Source organism: Euphorbia lathyris, chromosome 4, assembly GCF_963576675.1.
Source record: "Euphorbia lathyris chromosome 4, ddEupLath1.1, whole genome shotgun sequence".
NCBI classification, from domain to species: domain Eukaryota; kingdom Viridiplantae; phylum Streptophyta; class Magnoliopsida; order Malpighiales; family Euphorbiaceae; genus Euphorbia; species Euphorbia lathyris.
In genome coordinates this window covers 41,060,161-41,083,930 of record NC_088913.1, presented here as the reverse complement: position 1 = coordinate 41,083,930, position 23,770 = coordinate 41,060,161, and the positions used below count along the sequence as shown (strand labels likewise).

The window sequence follows — 23,770 nt, the reverse complement described above, 5'->3', positions numbered from 1 at the left end:
TATATTATATATAGATATTATATTTTTTATCAGTAAAAAATGAGGAAGTGACACCTCAGTTCCATCGTTACTGTTTTATATTATATATAGATATGTAGAGAATTAGAGAGATTTTAGGGATTAATTTAAATTCTGTAGTACTCTTAGATATATGGGATAAAATAATCTTTTTATAGATAAATATACATAATAAAATTAAAATTAATATATTAAATTTTTTATCACTAAAAAAGGAGGAAGTGACACCTCAGTTCCATCGTTACTGTTTTATATTATATATAGATGTGTAGAGAATTACAGAGATTTTAGGGATTAATTTAAATTCTGTAGAACTCTTAGATATAGTACGGATAAAATAATCTTTTTATAGATAAATATATATAATAAAATTAAAATTAATATATTAAATTTTTTATCACTAAAAAAGGAGGAAGTGACACCTCAGTTCCATCGTTACTGTTTTATATTATATATAGATATAGATGTGTAAAGAATTAGCGATATTTTAGGGATTAATTTAAATTCTATAGAACTCTTAGATATAGTAGGGATAAAATAATCTTTTTATAAATAAATATATATAATAAAATTAAAATTAATATATTAAATTTTTTATCACTAAAAAAGGAGGAAGTGACACCTCAGTTCCATCGTTACTGTTTTATATTATATATAGATTCTTAAACGAAACAGTCTATAATGAGTTTTAAGGTCCGTTTGTTTTATCTACGGTTTGTTGTTGGGAAAAACTGCTTTGATAAAAGATCGCTTTTCAGTTGTAAAAACATGAAAATGAAAAGCAGTTACCACACACCCTTGATACGTACTTAGACAATACATTGATGAACCACCAATCTAGTCAGTTTTGTAATATAAGTTATAAACTTATAACCATAAATGTGAGTCGGGTCTCAAACTGGCTTTGAACTAGTGTAGTGTCAAAATTTTGGGCGGGAAAATTAGTTTCCAAAATCAATCGTATGAAATTTCTCAATTTCAGTAATTAAGCAAGTTACTCTTTCGATTCTCAGAAGATAAACTTCATCATTCTGAACAATTTTGTTTTTTTTTTTTTTTTTTGTTTCAATTCTGAAATCAAATCGAGATGTCGAAATTCGATTACCCTAGATTGTCTCGTGTAGAAATAGCCACCATTTTAGCAGAGGCACAGATCGCCTCCATAAACGACAACGATCTCAAGAACCCTAATCCTGAATTCATTTTGGATCTGTATACCCGACTCCTTATCCATCTTGATCTCCTGAACGAGTATTGTTTCTTTCCTTTTCTCTCTTTTCCCATCCCTCTTTTTTCCTTCCCTTTTGACATTTTTGCTTCATGGATTTTCTGATTTTTGCAGAGAAGATCAGGGGCAAGTGGAGTTTGCTGCTCTGGAGCAGTTTGAGAACCCAGAGCATGTGGACTCGGCTGGGACTATGAATAAGTTTATTAAAATAAGAGAGATGGTGCACTTGGTTGATTGCCCATTGAAATTTACCCTCAAAGATCTTTTGAAGCCACAAGGCGACCGGACTGAGTTATATCTCAGTGCAATTCTTAATTTTTGTCTTCACAAGTATGCTTTGCTATTACTTGGCTCCTTTAGCTTTTTTTTTTTTTTTTGTTTTCTTTTGAAATTTATTCAGTCAGTTTAGGGCTTGATTTGTGCATGGCGTAGAAGTGTTCTTCTACTTCAAATGCCTCGTATGCATCTATTTTGGGTGAAAATGTTTCTTATTGTTGCTCTGCATGGTGACAAAAAGCCTTATATTAATATGGGTTGAAAATTGCAACATTATAGTATTGCCTTGAACTTTTCTGGATTTGTGATTGTATCCATTTTGGAACTTTATCGAATGTATTATAATCATGGTAACATGTTAGTATCAAGAATAGTATGTTGCATTCTTGAGTTACTTTGATTTTTGTTCATTGATTGTGTAATTCTTTGTTTTTCATAAGAGACACAAAAATGAATGCGCTTAGGCCAATTGGAGAAGAACTCTCGCTTCTTGATGAGCAGCGAAAAGAATGGGAGGACAAGATTTCACAGGTAATTAAACATATAAACCTACCATGGAATGTATCTAGAAATTATTTTTGTTGAGCATTTTCTGTTGCAGTTGAATGCAGAAATTGCAGAATATAATGTTGCAAGGGAGAATGAATTGCCGCTTGTTCAAGAGGTAGATGCAAAAGTTAAAGATTTGCAACAGACAATTGCAGGCCTCAACAAGCACCAGGTGTCTCTCAGCACTTCGTTGAAGAAGTTGAAGGAGAACAGCAAGGCAATGGATGGGGAGGTAAGCATTTGACTACCATCTCATATAGCTTGAGCTTAATAAAATCATGTAGTCACATGCTGTGCTGAGAAATTGCTTTTGTATGCATAGGTAGTAGATCATATCAAATTGGAGTTGACCCAGAGGATATTAACCCGTGTATCGCTGAAGCAGGATAATTTAGAATGTTAAATATGATCCCTAGACCCTAGATGTACGTAGCTTTGGCTTGCATCCTAAATTATACTTAGTATATTCTTCCTGATTCAATTGCAACTGTTTCTTTTTTTTAAAAATATTGATATATAATTCATCTCTTAAGGTCTTGTTACTCATTATATTGGACCATCTCCTCAGTCCTCATACATGATACAATTATTGATGATATTTCTCCATTACCTCATTTACAGTTAGGCTGATATTATCAAAGAACGCTGTTTATATTCATATTCTTTAACTTATGTCTTTTCCTAACATCAGAAATCAATTTTTTTTTCATTAACTTCTTACATTTGCTCTTCTTGACATCTTATCTTATCTTATACCTTCACAGATTTCAAAAGCGGAGTTTGACCTGGTACAAAGTGTCCAAGAAAATGCTAATTTGCGTTCAAAAGTTGTTCAGTCACCTGATAAGTTGCAGGTACCTCTCATTCACTTTTATAGTTCATTTTTCGGCAATGCTCACTCATGCATACTGAGTGTTTCTAACTATTTGGGCTATGGGCATCTGTTCATTGGAAGCTTGATATAGTGAAATAAACTTTACTTTGTTGTAATGCCTTGTCAATCCAAAGTAGCAGTACGATCATGACTTGTTGTGATGCTATACTTGTAGGATGCGCTAGTGGTATTAATAATTTTTCTGTTAATTGAGGAAATACTACAATGCTATATGCTGTGGATTGAGTTTTTAGATGGTGGAACTGTAGGAGAAATTTGTTCCATATGTTTTTCAGTGCGCCTAATGAACATTAGGTGAAAATGAAAATGAAGAAGACGGAATATTTGGAGTGTAAGTTTAGTGGCGATAGAAGTAGGGAGGTATGGACAATCACCCTGGATGGAAGGGTTGTCCAGGGCTCGGATTGCTTCCGTTAATAGATTGAAGGGAAAATTCTACCGCACAACAATTAGACCTGCATTATTATATGGTACGAAATGTGTGGTCATACGAGAAAGGATCGGGTGAGTAATGAAATAATGAGGACAAAAGTAGGGATGACATCTATTGAGAATAAAATGAGGGAAACCGACTAAGGTGGTTTGACCATGTAAGATGAAGAGCGCTTGATACGCTGGTTAGAAGGATTGAAAAGTGGCAAAGGGATGCAATGGTGAGGGGTATGGGAAGGCCTAAGCAAACTTGGAAGAGGGTGATGAGTGTATTGAGGATTGAGGAAAATACGGTAGTGGATAGGACGGAGTGGAGGGAGAGAATTTATGTCGTTGAAACGACTTGATTTCACGGTTTCGTATGACGGTTCATGTTAGCCGACCCCGATTCATTTCGGGACTAAGGCTTTGTTGTTGTTGTTGTATTATTGCTAATGCAGATTGCATTCCGCACTAAACCGTTAGATATGATAACTCATCGATTCACATATTTGAGTTCAAAGGCCTTTTTATTCGCATTATATCCTCCACCCAAAAACATTTGCATTTTGATGCTTGAAATTTGTCAAATATTAATGTGAATTGAGCCTTAACTATCAACTTAAACTTTTAGTTCAATTGGTTTCATGACCAAGTGATCAAGAGTTCGAATCTTGGCAATCCCATTTGTTGATTTAATTTCAACATATGGTAAGATGGATCTATGTTGTACACGTTTCAAACCCAGTGGATATTCATGTGCAGGTATGCCATATATTAATATGAATTGAGCCTTAACGATCTTAAACTTTTATATCAATTAGTTTCATGACACAATTCATCAATCTATGCACATTTATCATCTTCACACTCATGTTAAACATTTTCATCTTACTAAGCGGCATTTCTCTTTGTTGACTTGATAATGGTACAGATTTTGGATTAGCATTTCTAATCTTTTCATATTGGAGTTCAGAACAAAGTATATCCGCCTCTTATTAGCTACGAGATTTGTGTATAACTGGATATACAAAAAATATATGGGCTCATACCTCCTGCAGTTTGGCTTGGTTGAATTATTTTCTGCAGTTTTTCCTATCCTGAGTTTCATTTGAATTATGGTTTTATTATTGAACACAGAATCCAATGTAAGATGTGTTAGTTTTTTAATTGGTGGTTGGATGGAGCTTTCATAGTTGACGCACTTCAGTTGTTTCTTTTTGCCTTGCTTGTGGATATTTTTCCCATGTGTACTGAAAGAGGGCACTGGAGGAGAGGAAATCAGTTCGTGAAGAGGCAAAGAATGCAGAAAGATTAGCAATGCAGTACTTTCAGGAGAAGACTTCAATTTTGGAGGTTTATTCAAAGGTATTTCTTTTAAAAGTGCTTCTACCCTTTATGATCATCTATTTGCTGATTAGCTGGTTTAAACAAAGTTAGCAAATAAATTTTAACAACTGTCTTCTATCCAAAGTTCGACCTCTGTTTTTTCCATTATATGTTATTACTGTACACCAGCTTTGATGTCCGTATCTCTATGTGGTTTCCGTTAACCATTTCCTCTGTCGTACGATTGACCATTTTCTATGATAATTATTTTCTCAAGTGTCATTACAATTCTGTGATATTAATATATTCAGACATGCTCGTGTCCTTCAATATCTTAACATATCGCTTTTATTTGTGTAATTGACTAAGATATTATTCTCATTTTCTTCTGTTGACGTTTACTGATTTTCAATTATGCATGATAGAAAATTTAAGATAATAGAAATTAATTTGAGAGAAAAACTGAATGTTTGAATCTGACATGCCATATCTCAGACTTCCACAAAAATGTCAAAGCACTTGAAACAGATGCAGACCATATACGAACAGGTCAGTGCATAGCTCCCTTCTCCCTTCTCCCTTGTCATTTTTTATTATTTCTTTTATTCCAGTTTTGGTTTCCAATTTATGTGCATTTTTAATCTGTTTCTTTTGATTTTAATAGTTTTAATTGATCTTCTGAAATATATATCCTTCTGTACTATCGTATCTTCATTTTCTTCAAAGTAGCTTTTGATCTTCTTAATAATTTAACCATATGCCAAAAACTTGAATTTTGCAATATTTGTTGTAATAGGTAAATTCTGCTAAATCCATTGAGAAGGACTACAAGGCTCTGAAAAGTAAGCTGAGTGATGATAGAGTGTTGGATAAGTCACTGGATGCAAAATTGGTCGAACGGCAAGCAAAAGGTAGTTCCTCTCATGCTTTTATATGTGAAGAAAAGTGAAGAGGTCTGACTGTAGGTTCCCCTATTTTCACCAGCACAACACTTGGATGAAGTACGAAAGGCAGTTGAGAGAGAAAGAGATTTGAAGTGTGAAGATGCTGCTAAAGAATATAATAATGTCAAGTTGGAGGTAGAAGCTAGGAGGCATGACCTCCAAGAAAGGCAAAAGAAAGTGGAAGCTGTAGTCTCAGAGGTTCTTTTAATTTCTTTTAGACTTGTGCTAAATTAGTCTATATTGTAGCTTGATTTTATACCTGAGCTTCCTTTTCTGAATTAACAGGTCGATTACATTACATCAAAAACAAACGTGGTAAGAGAAAATGGTGCTGCTAAAGTTGAAGAGATAGTTGATAAATGTGGAGAGATTTCAGAACAGGTGGGGGTGACATTATATTACTGGGATGGGATGGGATGGGATATATACATGTATTTGTAAGTGAATGGTTTGTATTTGGTTGATTGCAGTTTAAAGATTATAAGGAGCACATGGAGCAATTGGTGGAGAATGCTGGTTGTCCAGTACAAATATGAATGTGGAAGTAAATATTCCTTTGAGTTACATTTCTGTGTAAAAACCTTGAGAGATGCTTGTGAAGTTTGGCTTGGGCTAGTTTATTTAAAAGATAGTGCAGTCGTTGAATCACTATTTCCAGCATCCAGGTATATTTCGAATTTTCTTTATCTATTTAAGAATTTCTTGTCGGTTTTCTTCACAATTGGTTTAAGCATGAGGATATAGAGGAATTGTTTGCAAATACCACAGGTTGCGATTTGGCCATTCAAGTGAAATTATCCCATGTGCTTTCTAGCATGTGTTAAATTATGAAAGAACCCCTATCTCATCACTCACCACACTTGCTGCATGTATACTTATTTGACTTTGTTTATTTTCATCCACAAATTTAGTCGGTTGAAAAGTTAAAATCAGCCACGACTTAAAATAATGACAAAATGAACTATTTTGTAGACTCTAGGTATTGATTTTGATTCACATAAAAACCCAGGTTAATTTTTTTAATAGCATGTTTGTGATTTGTTGGGTTTCTCTCTTGGTCTCCTTGTGAGGTTAGATTAGTTCCAAATGGAGTTTCATTGAAGCAAACTTCGAAATTGGTCAAGTTTTGTCTACTTAGTTAATCAGTCCACTGAACTTGATTTTGCTTGACTTATGTGCTTAGAGGACATATTGTTTAGTAGAGCTTCTTAAGATAGATTATAGTTAAAGTGCGCACAATATTCAAAGCTTATGCGTGAGATAAGTAACCAGAGTAAGCAATATATGGGTAAATTACATACGTGGTGTACAACATTTGCCATATTTCACACTTTGGTGTACAACCTTTAATTTTGCACATAAAAATGTACAACCTTTTGATCACCTGTACAACCGGTAATTATAACCGGTCAATCCAAAGTCAACACGCCACATCACCATTTTTTACTTCTCTAAAAGTAAAAAACTGACCCACCTAATATGAAATTATTTTTATACCCTTTGTCCTATATATAATTACTAAAAAAAAAACTCTATCTTCTTCCTCCATTTGTTTGCCAGTCTCTCTCTAAAACTTTCACTCTCTTTATCCTTTCTCTCTCTCTCTAAAGCTTTCACTCTTTTTATCTTTCTCTCTCTAAATCCGTAAAACGTATTAATGGTTCATATTTAATTCTTTCTCTCTCTAACTCTCTCTCCAATTCAAATTTTGATGGGTTTCTCTCTCTATATCGGGTAACTTTCTTCTTGCCATTAACAAGCTTTTTCAGTTGAAGATCGGCTTTCTTAGGGGTGGAAACAACTTTCTTCGATTTTGTATTAGTGTTTTTAGGTGCAGCACCTCCGGCCGCTGCTGTCGCACGCCTTTTGCTTTTGGTGATTTCTTGTTCATGATTGTAAGAAGCGATTCTCCTTTTCTTTCAAGATTTGGGATTCAAATATTCATTTCTGTTTTTTTTGGTGATTTTTTCAGCTAAATTGCAGTTGAACAATCGCTAACAAATTTTACATGCATTTTTTGCAATTATTACTGTTTTATTAATCTCAATTTTCATATGGCTTCTGCCAATATTTTTTGTTTTCAATCAGTAAAACATTCATGATATTTTCATAGGACCCCTTTCCTGTTTATCTTGCTTTGCTATTGAGCAGTCGAGTGGTTTAAGATTTTTGGCAGCAATGGCCGGAGGTGCTGCGCCTAAAAACACTAATACAAAATCGAAGAAAGTTGTTTCCGCCCCTAAGAAAGCCGATCTTCAACTGAAAAAGCTTGTTAATGGCAAGGAGAAAGTTACTGGATATAGAGAGAGAAACCCATCGAAATTTGAATTAGAGAGAGTTAGAGAGAGAAAGAATTAAATATGAACCAATTAATACATTTTATGGATTTAGAGAGAGTGAAAGCTTTAGAGAGAGAAAGGATAAAGAGAGTGAAAGTTTTAGAGAGAGAAATGGCAAAAAATGGAGGAAGAAGATAGAGTTTTTTTTAGTAATTATATAAAGGACAAAGGGTAAAAAAATAATTTCATATTCTGGGTTCTGGACCAGACTTAAGACTTGGACTTTTAATCGAGTTAAATCCTTTTAAGTTGTCTTTCATTTTATGCTTAAGTTATAGAATAATCATTTAACAAACACATTAGCATAAAAACAATTGAATTCAATTTTGAAATTAAATATCTTAGGGATCTAATTTTTTAATAGTTATTTTTATCACAGTAAAAAAACTCTATGTAAATTGCGTTTCTACATCTTCAAGGTCTGTTTAATTCAAATATTGAACCATTTTATTCTAAAAATAGATGACTAGGATCTCAAATCGTTGTACACATTTGTGTCTATGGTTTAAGTACTTAGGATGCTAGATTCTTATATATATATATATATATAGCTAGTATTGTTTCCGTGCGTTGCGTGAGTTGATTAAATTTTTGTACAAAAATTTAACATTTTAATATTTTTTTATTATTTGCCTATAATGATACTCATTTTTTATTTTTAAAATAATTTAAATTTACCAAAAAAAAAGATTATTTTAAAAAATAATTTTGTATAATTTTTGGTCTGAATAGTTAACTATAAATTTAATGTATGTGCAATAATAATATTGAAACTAATATTTTTTTTATTAATTAAATTATAAAGTAAAGTAATAAGTAATTAATATTTTATTTTATTAGAAAAACAGAGTATAATGATTCGAATAATTTTCGCATCATACAACATTTCGCTTCATAGGTGATAAACTTTGTAAATTCGACATTAAAAAATAACGGAGTAGTGAGTTTTCATTATAAATAATATAATTGTTTATTTATTTTTTTAAAGTAGTTTACAATAGTTTAAATAAACTTATATTGTATAAATATTTTGATTTCTGTAGTATGACAATCTATTTATTTAAAAGTAAAAATTGTTTTCAAATTGATGGGATCAATATCCAAAAAATAATTGTATTTATTTATTTTTCTATAATTAGTTTTCTATATTATTTTTTCATATAGACTCCACTAATAATCTTAATGTTTTATTCTATATTTGTTTTTTTTTTTAAATTTGATCCAAGTTGAATTTAATTTTTTATATTAATTTATTTTTGCAATAATGATCTAATTATTTTTACCAATATATTGAATAATTAGTCTAAGTTTTTTTTATATTATATATTTTATATTATGTATATTTCAAATTAATATATATATATATATATATATATATTTTGATAATTCAAATCTAATTAAATTAATTATGGTGAAGCTCTTAGCCTAGTGGTTGAGAGCTTACCTATAATTAGGGAGGTCATGGGTTCGAATCACATCCGGGTCTGGTGGGGATTTTTCTTTCTTCTTAATGTAAGCACATTGTGCGCAAATTTTAAAAAAAAATCTAATTAAATTAATTTTGACAATAAAACTTGATTATTATTTTTATAGAATTTTAATTAAAAGTGAATGATTTATTAAATTTACAAAAGTTCGTACTTTTTTTAGTAATTTTATACATTTTCATATTTTTTAATTGAAATTCTTTATAATAATAATAATAATAATAAAATATGAGATTAATTAAGAAATATATTAGAATTCAATAAAAAAAATAGAAATGAAACTAAACTATAATTAAAATTAAATATTATATCTACGATACAAATGAATTACAATCTATGTTGAAATGAAAGTACATCAATTTATTATACTATAAACTATTACAATCAATATTTTCCTAATATTGCACATTATCAATAATGTAGACATTATCAATTAAATATGGAAGAGACATTATCTTTTTTTTTTTTTTGCAGAGAAGAGACATTATCAATTGATATGTTACATATATACATTTATAATGTCTCTTCCACATTATCAATAAGAAACTCCAATTACATACACACAAAAAATAAAATCATAAGAAACTAGACACAAATTTATCTTCATGATAATCATTTTACTTGATGGAATTTCGTGATTATCAAAGTATTCGAATTCAATTATTCATTAGGTTACAATAATCCAATATATCCAATTAAATAAGCTTAAGATGATGAGTTCTCATATTTTCATCTCGTGACATCTCATCAAGTCATTTAATCAATTTGTTCATAATTATTTCATTGTATACAATATCAATCACGCTCGTAGATATCAATTCTTTGATTTTATTAATATTTTTTAATAATTATATATTCTTGAATTTCGAAAGCAAGAACACGAAACAAACAAAGTGATAGAAAACAAAAATGAAAGGACTAAAAATAAAATTATGAGAGAGTTATCTTTGTCACATTTTTATTTATTTCTAAAATAAGAGAGAATTTGAAGATATAGACATATAAAGAGGAGGGTGAAAATGTTTTTTTACCCATTAATTAAAAAAATATTTTTTCTTAATGAAGTATTAAGTTTATAAATTAATTTTAGTTAAACAGAATTAAATCGTAATTATAACCACTCAGTATAAAAAAAATATTTATAATTAATATGTGAAATTAATTCTATTAATTAGAATCAATATATTCAACATTTATAGAAATTGAAGAGATTCAAATAATAATATTTTTAATTAATATTTTCTAAAAATTTATCACATGATCATGTTTCATTTTCATCTGTTAAACTTTTTGAAATACTAACAATTTTGTACAAATCAAAATATAATGATTAATAACTATATAGACATGTGTTACAAAACCAATTGTCTTGATATCCCATAATTAGTGTACATTTTCAGATTTTGAGCATCAAAATATATTTTCATTTACCTTCATTTTGAGTTCATATCTAGCATAATCTAAATTCTTCAATAATAATTGGATGCTTACAATCTCTCTGTCTAGAGGATTGGGCAAAAAAACTTAATTTCTTGTTGAGAATAATAATAATAATGTACAATCCATGATTAAAAAATGAGAAAGGAACTTAGAATAGTAATAATGATATAACATAATTTATAATTGAAATAAATTTTATAGTAATTCATGTTTCACTACATCTTTAATTATTTTCTTTAATATGTCTCCAACTTCAATGAACCACTATTGTGTGAAACTTTATATCTATTCGTACCAAAATGTATAAAAATAAAAAATACAATTCATATCAGTTAAATAAATCTAAATTAAAAAAATTAGTATAATTCACCAAGTTCTTAATTTGAATAATTCATCTAACTTCAATTCAAGTTAACAGTTGAGTGCATATAAAGCCGGAAATCGAAATCTTAGTTAGAGTTGACAATCGAAATGATTACGCCTAACAACATATACTAAAAGAAAATGCAAATGTATAAATCTATATTTTAGTCAGTTAAGGTAGCAAGAGGTGTGGAACTTGGGTAATGACAGAAAGAAAATTTCATCTCTAAAAAATGGAACTATAACAATGACATGAGTTAAGAGAATCGGGAGAGAGATGGTTAGACTGCGACGAGAGAGTTGGGTACGAGAGAAAGAAAAAAAATAAAGTAAAAAGACTAATCATTTAACAAAAACTTCAATAGAATGAAGTATCCATTTATTAAGTTTTAAATCACGAGGATTGTGTTTGTAAATTGATCAAACCACAATGTTAATTTTTATACTTTTTCCTAAATTTAATATTAGTTTAAAAATATTATAACAAAGATAAAGAAAAACGATAATAAAAATTTAAGAGAATAAGTAATAATTTTTTTTATTATAATTAGTATGCATATAAGTATACAATTTTGGTGTACATGTATTATACAAATTCCATTAAAACTATTTTGATTAATTTGAAAATTAAAAGATATATTTTTATTTATTTATAAAATTAAGGGCAATTTTTTAATTTCATATAAAAAAAACAAATGAAAAACTTAACGAGTTTGATTAAATATAGAATTAAAAACTTTATAATAACATGATGGAATCCAACAACTTTATAAATTATTATTTTACATTGAAATGTATAAGATTTGAAACATCCACTACATAGATTATTGAGCATGTGAATGTGTTGGATAATCCATCTCTTGCTCGAAAATGTTATGCCATTTATTTCAAAAGCAAAAAAGAAAAAGCTGAAGCTCAAGTATGGTTTTCATTATCATCTCAATTTTCAATATTTGTTACCATAAAACCACAAATTGTCAATATATTAATTATCACATAACACGAATTCAAATTGACTCCACTTCCATACCAGTATATTCTACTCCACTCATTATTTGAAATTACGAATTCTGATCATTTCCATAGAAAATAACATAACAAAATTTGAAAACAAATTCTATAAATCCAATGCTAAATGCATATAATAATAATATCATACAAGCTTGAAACTTCATTTCCAATGAAGTTGATACTACTCATCTTATTCTTCCTGTCAGCTGCAGCCTTTAATGGGAACAACACGGATTATCTCGCCTTGTTATCCTTCAAAACAAGGATTAAGTCTGATCCTCAAAGCGTTTTCAGATCATGGAACGATTCTATCCATTTCTGCAACTGGGAAGGAGTCATTTGCGGACGCCAACATACGAGAGTCACCGTTCTTAATCTACCATCCAAAGGTTTTCTATCTCCACATATAGGAAACATGAGTTTCCTCAAGGAGATTAGGCTGCAAAACAACACTCTCCAAGGCCCAATCCCACATGAACTCAGTCGTTTGTCCAGGCTGCAACTTTTACGCCTGGAAAACAACACTTTCCAAGGTGAAATCCCTTCCAATTTGTCCCAATGTTCAAACCTCGTATTCCTGAGGTTAGGCCGGAACAATCTAGTTGGAAGAATTCCAATTGGGATCACCACTTTATCCAACCCAGGAAATCATTTGACAGGCGGAATTCCACCAGCTGTAGGGAATATGAGCTTGTTACAAGTTTTAGCCCTCGATAACAATCCGTTATATGGAAGAATCCCGGATTCCTTAGGCCAACTCAACCATTTAACATTTATTGGATTTCATAACAATAATCTGTCAGGTATTATCCCTCCTTCCATTTATAATATTTCCTCCATAACTTTTGTCTACATTTCTGATAATTCCCTCCAAGGAAACCTTCCACCAAATATCGGCCTGCTGCTGCCAAATCTCCAGGAATTTCAGATATGGGGAAACCGGTTTAATGGATCAATTCCAATGCCTCAAAACTTGTATACATTGACTTAGGACAAAACAATTTCACCGGAAAAGTATCCATCAATTTTGCAGGCTTACAAAACTTTTCTTATTTAGCTTTGTATGAAAATAATCTCGGAAGCTGGGGAGGCAACGATTTGGATTTCCTCACTGATTTACTTAACTGCAGCAACTTATTTTGGCTTGACATAGCTGGAAATCACCTCAGGGGAGTGTTGCCGAAATCTGTTGCTAATTTATCATCACTTCAGTGGCTATCAATTGGGAGAAATCGAATCTACGGGAATCTCCCACCATGGATATCAACTCTTGTTAACTTATTTGCATTTAGTATACAGTTTAACCAAATCACAGGCACTATTCCTGAAGATATCGGTAAGCTTCAGAACCTGCAAATGATGTACTTTGACCACAATAAATTATCAGGAACAATACCTTCATCCATCGGAAACTTATCAGGAATGGGTCTACTTCATTTGAATGATAATAATTTACATGGTCCTATTCCTTCTAGCCTTGGAAATTGCCATAACTTATTATTTATCGACCTTTCGAGAAATAACCTCAATGCCTCCATATCCAATTCGTTTCCTGATATGCTTGTTTCCTTGGATCTATCTCAAAACCATTTGGTAGGTTTCCTCCCTTCAGAAGTTGGTAATTTACAGAGTTTGAATGAATTGATTGTATCCCGAAACAGTTTATCTGGTAATATTCCGTATGACATTGGCCAGTGTCATAGCCTCGAGTATCTCCGTCTGGACGATAACAACTTTGAAGGTGCTTTACCTGAATCATTTGAATCTTTAAAAGGTCTCAGAGAATTAGATTTGTCAAAGAACAATTTGACAGGTGAGATTCCCGAGTATTTTGGATTATTTGCATTTGAATACTTGAATTTGTCTCAAAATAATTTTGAAGGTAAGGTTCCTAGCAACGGTGCTTTTGCGAATGAAAGTAAAATATCTATTGAAGGAAATAATAGGCTCTGTGGAGGAATTACACAACTCAAGCTTCCAAGTTGCACAAATCATGAATCAAATGTGAAAATAGCTGCAATCGCGATATCAAGTGTTCTTGGTGTGGTCATAATTGTGTCAGCCCTTTTATATTGTAGCTCCAGATATAAGAAAATAAAGCAATCCCCTACTCTATTGCTCCTAAAGCCCTTCCAGAAGCTTTCGTACAAGACCATCTTTAAGGCAACTAATGGGTTCTCTTCTGAAAATCTGATTGGTATGGGAAGCTATGGCTCTGTTTACAAGTCGATTCTCGAAGAGGATGGAGTTGTTTTTGCAGTAAAAGTACTCAACCTTCAGCGTCGAGGAGCTTCGAGGAGTTTTATGGCTGAGTGCAATGCCTTGAGAAATATTCGTCACCGAAATCTTGTAAAGATCGTGACTTCCTGCTCGAGTATTGATTTTCAAGGAAATGATTTTAAAGCACTTGTTTATGAATACATGCCAAATGGAAATCTAGAGAAGTGGTTGAATCTGAATTCAGAAACAGAAAGTCTAAATCTTCTTCAACGACTTGATATCGCGATAGATGTTGGAACTGCAATTGATTATCTCCATCACCGTTCTCGACGAACCCATTGTTCACTGTGATCTAAAACCGAGCAATATTCTTCTTGATGAAGACATGGTTGCGCATGTTGGTGATTTCGGGTTAGCAAAGTTCCTCACTCAGCTACAGGATTCTGTTAAAAGTAGCACAATGGGAACAAGAGGAACCATCGGCTACGTAGCTCCAGGTTGGCATCTTAACTATTTAATTACGTTTTCTCTTTCGATTCCAGAATATTCATTGTTCAAATCTTTTCAATTGTAGAGTATGGCTTAGGAAGTGAGGTGTCCAGAGCCGGAGATGTATACAGTTATGGAATCTTACTGCTAGAGATGTTGACAGGAAAGAAACCTACAGATGATATCTTTGTGGAGGGTCAAAATCTTCATAAGTTGTGTAGAATGGCATTGCCTAATAAAGTGTTAGAGATTGCAGACCCGGTTCTCATTCGAGAAGACGAAGCAAGATCTCAAGGCGAAACTGTTGAGTGTATAAGGTCAATGATGAAGATAGGAGTAGCATGTTCTGCGGAGTCTCCTCGAGAGAGAATGGATATAAGTGATTCCCTCAATGATTTACATTCCATTAGAACAAGTACTCGGTGTTAATGTTTCATTTCCATGGAACAAATATATACAAGACTGAATAATGTAACATCGATGTTAGTGTTAGATTAGAATCCCTTTGTTGAAAATCCAAGGTTTGTAGCAAAAATAAACTTTTGCTTTCAGATTTTTTTAATGATTTTAACTTATTAAATGGCTTCAAGGTATATGGAGTTAGTAAATTCTCTAAACTTCTCAAAGTCCTTTTTCGGAGGAGAACTTTTTTCTTGATTTTGTGGGGGAGAATATTCTTGAGGGAAACCTTCCCTGGGAGAACATTTTTCCTAGAGAAAATCTTCTCTGTAAAAACTTTTTGATGCACCTTTTTTTCTTCGTGAGTCCAGAGATTATGGTAAGTCATATTCAGAAATCTAGAGATCATTGATCACTAAAACATGCAATAGTTTCTGATGCTAGAAAACGTGGATTAGTGAGAGAAACCTAAAAGTTACCATTACCAACATCTATAAAAGAGACAATCCTCGGTTTTAGACTTCAACAAATTTAGATTTCTCAATCCATTCTCTTAATTGTAATCTTCATCGTTTCAATTCTGGTTCAAGTTCATCATTTCTTTTAAGTTGTACAGTACAGTTTAGCCATTTTGATAATTAGAACCTCGGGTTTATTCAGGTCTCTTTTATTTCAATAATCCTTCGATTTACAAGTTCAATAGGCACATTTACTTAAATTTATAGTATGAGAATACTAAAATTCTCTAGTACGCTTGCATTTTGTACAAGAAGAGGCAAACACAAATACATAACAAAATATATTTAATATGATTCATATCCTTGACTCTTTTTGATTCGCAATTTCTTCTATTTGAATGCATTGGATGTTTCTCAGAAAATCAAAAGGGTCTTCAACAGTGCCACAAGTCAAACATCCATTCTGATATTTCTAGAAAAAAAAATCAATCAAATGAAATTCTCAATCTCCCAGGATAATTGGCTGGACTTGGATTCATAACTCATTTTTTCATCTATAGTTCTGAGATAAATGCAGTTTCTATGTTATCAGGCTTAATTGAGGCGAACAAGTAATCATATAAATAGGCGTCAGAGAGCAACAATTACATGAATTTAGGGGAAATCAAATGGGTCAACCAAGATTGCTAAACCATCATTCACATATCGTATTAATTAGAAACATATTCGCATACCTATTCCAACAGTTACTGAGATATAGATAGAATCACTCAAAACAATTAAACTAATTTGCCACACATTATATAATATATATGTCTTACAAAAGTTAAAAGGATCAAACTGCACTAGCTTTCCAAGACTCAAAATTCTGCAATGCCTGTACCTTCAGCTAAACAACCCCTCTTCTGCAAAAAAACATTTATACACAATATCAGAAAACAAAAAGAAAAATGGATACCCAATAATAAGCTGTACAATGGAAACTTGTGTTATGCCTCGAGCATTAACTTAGCACCATAACTTCAGTCATCTTCAAGAAAATGACAGCAAGAACAGAATACTTACTCAGATCGTCGAAGGATATATCATTCATGCGATTTGCACTGGTTATATGGCGAATTCTTCCTGCAAGAAACCAAAGAAGGGCCACACAAGAGAGTTTAGCAGTACATCATGCAATATGCCAATAATTGATTGCTATAATCTAGTGAAAAGATCAACTATATTTATGAGAGAAGCACATATATTTCCCCATTCAAACTCTTCCACATTACCCAAAGACCTTTAAGATCAAACACTTAGTGAATCGAAATCCTTACTATTCCGAATTCAACAGTCCATAATGGACCAAATAAGTCAGGCCACACGATTCAAACCGCTATGTACTTGATATAAAACAAGCACACTTTTATTTCCACTTAATATCTAATGTTTGGAAATGATTTCCAAGTAGCTATTTGATCAACCATTGGTTATATTTAGTAAGGTGTAGTCAAGTCAGTCAAATAACACCATCATAAACCTGTAAACCCAGACTTACCAGAACAACAGACCTTGAGTAAAAGTGGGAAAAAGAAACAATGGAGAAGGCAAGTGGGAGACAAAGGAACATACCATCACGACGAACACAAATCTCCGGGATGTTTTTAACTTCACCGCTTATACTGTCATTGTAAACTCTAATCTCAATGTCACCCTCAACATATACCGGAGTACTGCAACATTCAAAATACAAAAGACAATTTAGCTTCCTTTTCCTTTTACTGGCACAGTGAAAATTGATTTAATTTCACAAAAGAAAAACAGATACATACTCTTTGGCAAGTTGTTGAACAGCATAAGTACCAAGATGCTCGTTGTGTACAGCAATTCGATGCCACTGAGCAGGTTTTGGCAAGTCTTTTGATCCTACAAGTCTTTGGTCAAACATCCCTCCAGTTCCAACAGTAAATATAGTTACAGTTCGGCCATTCCTCAAAATCTTCTGCTCAGGAGCTTTCCCAACTTTCCCACAAATTATTGCCTATGCACAATCATCATCACCAATTGAATTAAACAGAAACTGAGAAATCATCAACAATTCAAAAAATTTAGTGACCTAGTCCTATTTAAACTTATGCTCCAGTGGCAAGCAATGTTATCTGCAGTCCATATTAGTGAGAGATTAAAAAGGTTGAGGTAGAAATAGCATTAATTAGCGAAGGGTTTGACATCAAATACCTTATGGACACCGCGAGAGCCCCAGCCTTTCCTGGGATCCACACCTTGAAGCTGCAGCTCAGGCTTCTCACCAAGAAAGTCATCATATTGTTCATCTAGCTCGTTAATATTCCCTCCAGTAGATGAACCAGTTGAGTACCACGACCTCAAGCTTCGTTGCAAACCCACCACTGTAATTGAAACAAAAAAAAAAAAAAAACGCATTTCATAATATTCAACTAGTCATATGTACTTCACTACTGAAGCGCTCGTCAAGTATTTGACAAAATTCCTCTTAGAACAAAACAATCAAAATCTGAATCAGAAACAGAAAGAGAAACACCCGTTGCTTCAATTGCATTTTGAAAATAATAGAACGGCAAGCATAAATTGTAATCAGAAATCGATTAATAGGCGAAAAGCAAGGAAAGAAAGATGACCTGGAGTAGTAGAAGATGAGCTTCTTAACAAGTTAGCAAATTTTAGAGCCACTGAACCCATTTGGATCAACTTAATTCACTGCAGAGTGTAATAAGCCGCAAGCAAGAGAAATAAAAAGAGAGAGAGCAGAGGAGAGAAAGCTGCAGAATCAATGGTTAGTTATCGGAGGTATATACAGAACCACTCTACTCTAGTCTACAGTTTCATAACTTTCAAACTTCAAATTATGAAAGGCCCGGCCTCAATTTCCTTCTCTTGTTGTAGCCCATTCTTATTTTATTGCAAATCGCCTTTAGACTTTAAAACAAGGGAAAATTACACAGAAACGTCTTTTAAAAACTATTTACAACTAAGTCAAGTCATAATTTTAGATTATACCAAACTAGTAAAATTAATACTTTTAATATATTTTAAGAATTCGAATTTATAAATTAGAAGTCTAGAATATATTTCCTAGGGTTTATGATTTATGAATTAGAGTCTAGAATTTTTAAATTATATTGTAAAATTATAATATATAAAGAATAATGACATATTAAGAATTAAATTTGGTGATATGACTTAGTTGTAATTTTTTTTATTTAATTATGATATTCATGTATTTTATCATTTAAACAACTCCAACCTTCAATAAAACTATTAAATTAAATCCCTTAGGGCTCGTTTGGTTCGGAATAGAGGGGGAATAGAATAGCCTATTCCTAAAGAATAGCTATTTCCACCTTTGGTTGATTTTTTTTTATGGAATAGCTATTCCATGGAATCCCTATTCCTTGATTTCATGGAATAACTATTCTTCAACTTAGGTTAGGAATAGCCTATTCCTAATATTATATTTTTGTAATTTACAAAATTATCCTCCATTAAATCCTCAATCTTCTCTCTAATCACTTTCCCAAATCTTATAAATTTTGGTAAATCCATAATTTATATCATATAAAACGTGAAAAATGGAAAAATGACGAAAACGTTAAAAAATGTAAAAATACGAAAAATATGAAACACGAAAAATGTGAAAATGTTACAAACACGAGAATATGCAAAAAATAAAATACGCGAAAAACATGAAAACGTGAACAAATGCGAAAAACACGAAGACGCAAAAAAAAAGCAAACACACGAAAAACACAAAATAGGAATAGCGCGAAAAAGTGACAAAACACGAAATATTAAAAAACGTGAAAAATAAAAACACGAAAATGCGAAAAAATACTAAAAATGCTAAAACACAAAAACGTGACAATATGTGAAAAACATGAAAATGCGAAAAACGCAAACAAAACACGAAAACGTTAAAAACACAAAAAATATAAAAAAATACGAAAAACATGGAAAAACGTGAATAACACGAAAAAGTAACAAAATACGAAAAATACAAAAACGCGAAAAATAAACAATAAGGGGAAAAACCGAAAAACTAAAACGTGAAAAATCGAAAAAATGCAAAATAAAACACAATAACATGACAAAACGTGAAAAATACGAAAACGTGAACAAACGGAAAAAACAAGAAAACTTGGGAAACACGGAAAAACATAAAAAAACGTTACAAACGCATTTTTCGTGTTTTTGACACTTTTTCATGTTTTCGTGTTTTTCGATTTTTTCACGTTTTTCATTTTTTTTCACATTTTCGTGTTTTCCACTTTTTTCATGTTTTTGTGTTTTTTACGGTTTGCACATTTTTTTTTGTGTTTTTTCATATTTTGCGTGTGTTTTTTTTTGTGTTAACACGTTTATATGTTTTCGCGTTTTCACCATTTTCCACTTTTATCTCATTTTTTTCTTTTGTTTTTGTGTTTTTAATGTTTTTTTTTGCGCTTTTACATTTTGTTTTTTTACCTCTCTTTTTTCGTGTTTTTACAATTTTTCCGTTTTCATGTTCTTATTGTTTTTTCGTTTTTAATGTATTTTTCGTGTTTTTTCGTCTTTCGTGTTTCCCATTTTTCTATTTTTTATATATTTTTTAAAATAATATATATTAAATATTTGAACAATTTATAATAAAAAATTAAAATTTTAAAATAAATAAGAAATTACATTTGAGGATAATATTGTCTTTTTAATAAAAAAATTATCTATTCCATTCTACCTTATTCCACCAACCAAACATAGGAATAGTAATTCTTAAGAATTTCTATTCCATTCTTTGCTATTCTATTCCTTTGGAATAACCATTCTATTCCATTCCATTCTATTTCGCGAACCAAACGGCACCTTATTGTTATAAAATTATCCAATAACAACTATACTTACACGTAATATTATAATAAAGAATTTAGATTATGGAAGAAAATAATAAGTGCATAAAAGTCTTAATATTAGTGTGGATTACAAATGGAATATAAGCCTATAAATAGTAGTAAACTTATAAAATTAATGGTTTTAATTACACTTATCTTTAACCATAACATGTGTATATTTAATACATGTTTAGTTGTTGGTGGACATCTATTTAATTTGGTGGACATTGGAATCCTTCTAGTTGAAGAGTTTCATCTGTTCTGATCTATTTATGCTAACGGACATTCATTTAACATGATGGACATCCATTAAATAATTATTAACCTATTTAATAATTATTTCATAACACTTTTTCTTGAATGTCCATCCATGCAAGGGCACTGCCTCATTAAAAAAAGTATAATGTTTACTCACTCTATCCACAGTATTACTGAAAATCTCTGAGACGACGCATTCCAATACCATACACCAACTTCTTAAAAGTTGTAGAGTTAATGCTTTTGTGAACAAATCTGTCAGATTGTCACTTGATCGAATTTGTTAAATATTGATTTCTCCGTTCTTTTGAAGATCGTAAATAAAGAATTTTTTTTGTGAAATGTGCTTTATCCTGTCTTATTTAATGTAGCCTTCCTTTAATTGAGCAATGCAAGCTGCATTATCTTCATATATTGTAGCCGGCTTGCTTCATGAATAGTTATTAACTCAACATGATTTGAAGAAGTAGTTGTAATAGTTTGCTTCGTAGAGCGCCAAGATGTAGTTGTACTTCCATATGTGAATAAATAGTCTGTTCGTGATCGAGCTTTATGTGGATCAGATAAGTAACCTACATCCGCATAGCCAACTAATTTAGGTTTAGATTCATATACATAAAATAAACTCAAATCAATGGTTCTTTGAAGATAGCGACTTATATGCTTAATTCCATTCCAATACCTCGTGTAGGTGCAGAGCTGTATCTAGATAACAAATTGACAGAAAAAGCAATATCGGGCCTTGTATTGTTAGCAAGATACATTAGTGCACCTATTGCACTAAGATATTGTACTTCAGGACCAATAATCTCTTCCTTATCTTCTCGAGGTCGGAAAGGATCTTTATTCCCAACATAAATCAAATCATCAACATAGAGACTTACACTAATAAGTTTTTCTCCAACGCTTTTAACGAATAAGGTGTGATCATAGTTGCTTTTCTCAAAGCCTTCCTTTTTGAAATAACATTCAATCCAACTGAACCATGCTTTAGGAGCCTGTTTCATTCCGTATAAAGCTTTGTTAAGTAGATAGACTTTGTTTTCATCACCCTTCTTAACAAATCCTTCTAGATGATCCACGTACACAACTTCCTTTAATTCTCCATATAAAAAAGCACTTTTCACATCTAATTGATACACATTCCACCCTTTTTACGCAGCTATAGCCAACAAAGTTCTAATCGTATCCCATTGAGTTATAGGCGCAAAAACTCTTCATAATCAACTCCTTTCTTTTGAGCATATCCCTTCACAACTAGCATTTGCCTTCTATTTATCAACCTTCCCATCCACATTTAACTTGGTCTAAAGACCCATTTAACCCTTTTTTTTTGCTTCTGCCAGTAGAGTTACAAGCTCCTTAGTTTTTTTTTCGATAGCTTGTAGTTCACATTTAATTGCCTCCATACTTTTTTCTTCTTTAGCAGCTTCGACAAAACTTATAGGATCATCATGAGAAATAAAAACTGCCATAGCTGCCTCAATCTCTCCTTCCGAAATACCTTCCCCGCTTTCGTAATCATGCATCCGTGCTGGTTTTCTTTTGTTTCTCCTTGGTAGCAAATCTGGTTTAGATGAGTTTCTAGATTCAGATGCTTCTGATGTAGTTTCTTCATCAATGGAAGATTCTTTATCACCCTCTTCTTCTTCTTTATGTTTTGCCTCTGCTGTTGTCCCTTCTTCATCCCAATCTCGAATGTCAAATCTGGACTCTATTTCATCTACATTCCAATCCCATTTTTTTCCTCTTAGAATATGAGGTCTTGACTAATGATTATCTTCTTTAAGATGGGATCTTATAGTCTATAAGCCTTTGATTCCTCGCTCACTCTAAGTATAATGCATTTATGACTTCTGTCGTCGATTTTTATTCTTGTTGTTCAGGAACATATACATGACCAATGTGTTGGGTTTTATGTCCTATAGACAATTGTTTTATGATATAAATACTTGTAAATGAATTATTCCTTTAAATCATTTGTTTTATAAGATATAGTATCTTTAGAGCATCTCCAAGAGACTCTTAGTGCACTCTCTAAAAATAATGTAAATAATTGACTCTTAGTAATTTAAGAGTGACTAAGATATATCATCTCTAACAATACTCATATTCACTACTTATTTATTATTTTATAATTAAAATTATTGATGATTGTTATATTTACAAATAGTGAAAGGATAGAGACACTAATTATTTAAGAGGCACTAAAAAGTGGAGAGAGGCTCTCTATTAATAGAGAGGATGGAGAGACTAGCCAAACTAAGAGGCTCTTGGAGATGCTCTTAACTATATAAAGACATTCATCTTTTATTAATAACTAATTAAGTTAAATAAAAGAAAATCTCAAAGTTTATTTAAAGTGATTATAAAGTGTTCATACATGCATGAATTGATACTGCACTTTATGATAAGCTAATAAACTTAAAACCACTCCAAGTCAAGTAATATGTTTAAGGGGTTAACATAATGCTATTGAGACTTGCATGTAATAATGTCTTCTGTTGCGAATAGAGAGCTGATCTCATAAGCTTTAGGTATGGAGATATCTCGACAATTACATAGATCCGGTGAAGGAGTTCATTAGGATTGAGGATCCGATTTAAGATAACAGGATGGATGGATTTATCCTATGTCACATGTTTGTCTCATTGGTATTAGTAGGTATAATTAATCCTCAGACTCAAATAAATATTAATTAGTGATTCTAGATTATGGAGTGTGGTGCTTAGCCTCTGTTCAAACACGATCTATAACAAGAATGATCCTGGGG

At 31.7% G+C, this 23,770-nt stretch overlaps 2 protein-coding genes and 1 pseudogene across 3 annotated transcripts; 2 read left to right on the top strand and 1 right to left on the bottom strand.

The window, feature by feature from the left end:
* The first annotated feature begins 892 nt into the window (after positions 1–892).
* Positions 893–12,520, top strand: LOC136225440 (kinetochore protein NUF2 homolog). 2 transcript variants are annotated; one of them, XR_010687073.1, is made up of 12 exons: positions 893–1,269; positions 1,361–1,576; positions 1,963–2,053; positions 2,124–2,303; positions 2,836–2,925; positions 4,638–4,745; positions 5,202–5,255; positions 5,503–5,617; positions 5,691–5,848; positions 5,936–6,031; positions 6,121–6,315; positions 12,503–12,520. XR_010687073.1 is itself a non-coding variant. In XM_066013440.1 (11 exons), the coding sequence occupies exons 1-11, from the start codon at positions 1,106–1,108 to the stop codon at positions 6,184–6,186; spliced, it is 1,338 nt and encodes a 445-aa protein (XP_065869512.1). In that variant the 5' UTR covers positions 893–1,105; the 3' UTR covers positions 6,187–6,440. The 2 variants fall into 2 exon arrangements, 1 of the variants encoding a protein (XP_065869512.1); XM_066013440.1 differs by lacking the exon at positions 12,503–12,520 and having other exon boundaries at positions 6,121–6,440.
* LOC136227150 (probable LRR receptor-like serine/threonine-protein kinase At3g47570) lies at positions 12,460–15,428 on the top strand (annotated as a pseudogene).
* Positions 15,429–16,539: 1,111 nt separating this feature from the next.
* Positions 16,540–18,698, bottom strand: LOC136226580 (single-stranded DNA-binding protein, mitochondrial). The gene is made up of 6 exons (XM_066015146.1): positions 18,496–18,698; positions 18,077–18,246; positions 17,671–17,879; positions 17,471–17,571; positions 16,922–16,981; positions 16,540–16,761 (listed from the first exon to the last, which is right to left on the bottom strand). The coding sequence occupies exons 1-6, from the start codon at positions 18,554–18,556 to the stop codon at positions 16,742–16,744; spliced, it is 621 nt and encodes a 206-aa protein (XP_065871218.1). The 5' UTR covers positions 18,557–18,698; the 3' UTR covers positions 16,540–16,741.
* Between the last annotated feature and the right edge of the window lie 5,072 nt (positions 18,699–23,770).

What these genes read in the sequence shown, in the direction of transcription:
- LOC136225440 (XM_066013440.1), top strand. Translation starts at nt 1,106, where the DNA reads ATGTCGAAATTCGATTACCCTAGATTGTCTCGTGTAGAAATAGCCACC. An exon ending in GGTCGAACGGCAAGCAAAAG is followed by an intron (nt 5,618 to 5,690) that starts GTAGTTCCTCTC and finishes TATTTTCACCAG; the next exon opens with CACAACACTTGGATGAAGTA. An exon ending in TGGAAGCTGTAGTCTCAGAG is followed by an intron (nt 5,849 to 5,935) that starts GTTCTTTTAATT and finishes CTGAATTAACAG; the next exon opens with GTCGATTACATTACATCAAA.
- LOC136226580 (XM_066015146.1), bottom strand. Translation starts at nt 18,556, where the DNA reads ATGGGTTCAGTGGCTCTAAAATTTGCTAACTTGTTAAGAAGCTCATCT. An exon ending in GCTCTCGCGGTGTCCATAAG is followed by an intron (nt 17,880 to 18,076) that starts GTATTTGATGTC and finishes GATTGTGCATAG; the next exon opens with GCAATAATTTGTGGGAAAGT. An exon ending in GTTCAACAACTTGCCAAAGA is followed by an intron (nt 17,572 to 17,670) that starts GTATGTATCTGT and finishes TGAATGTTGCAG; the next exon opens with TACTCCGGTATATGTTGAGG.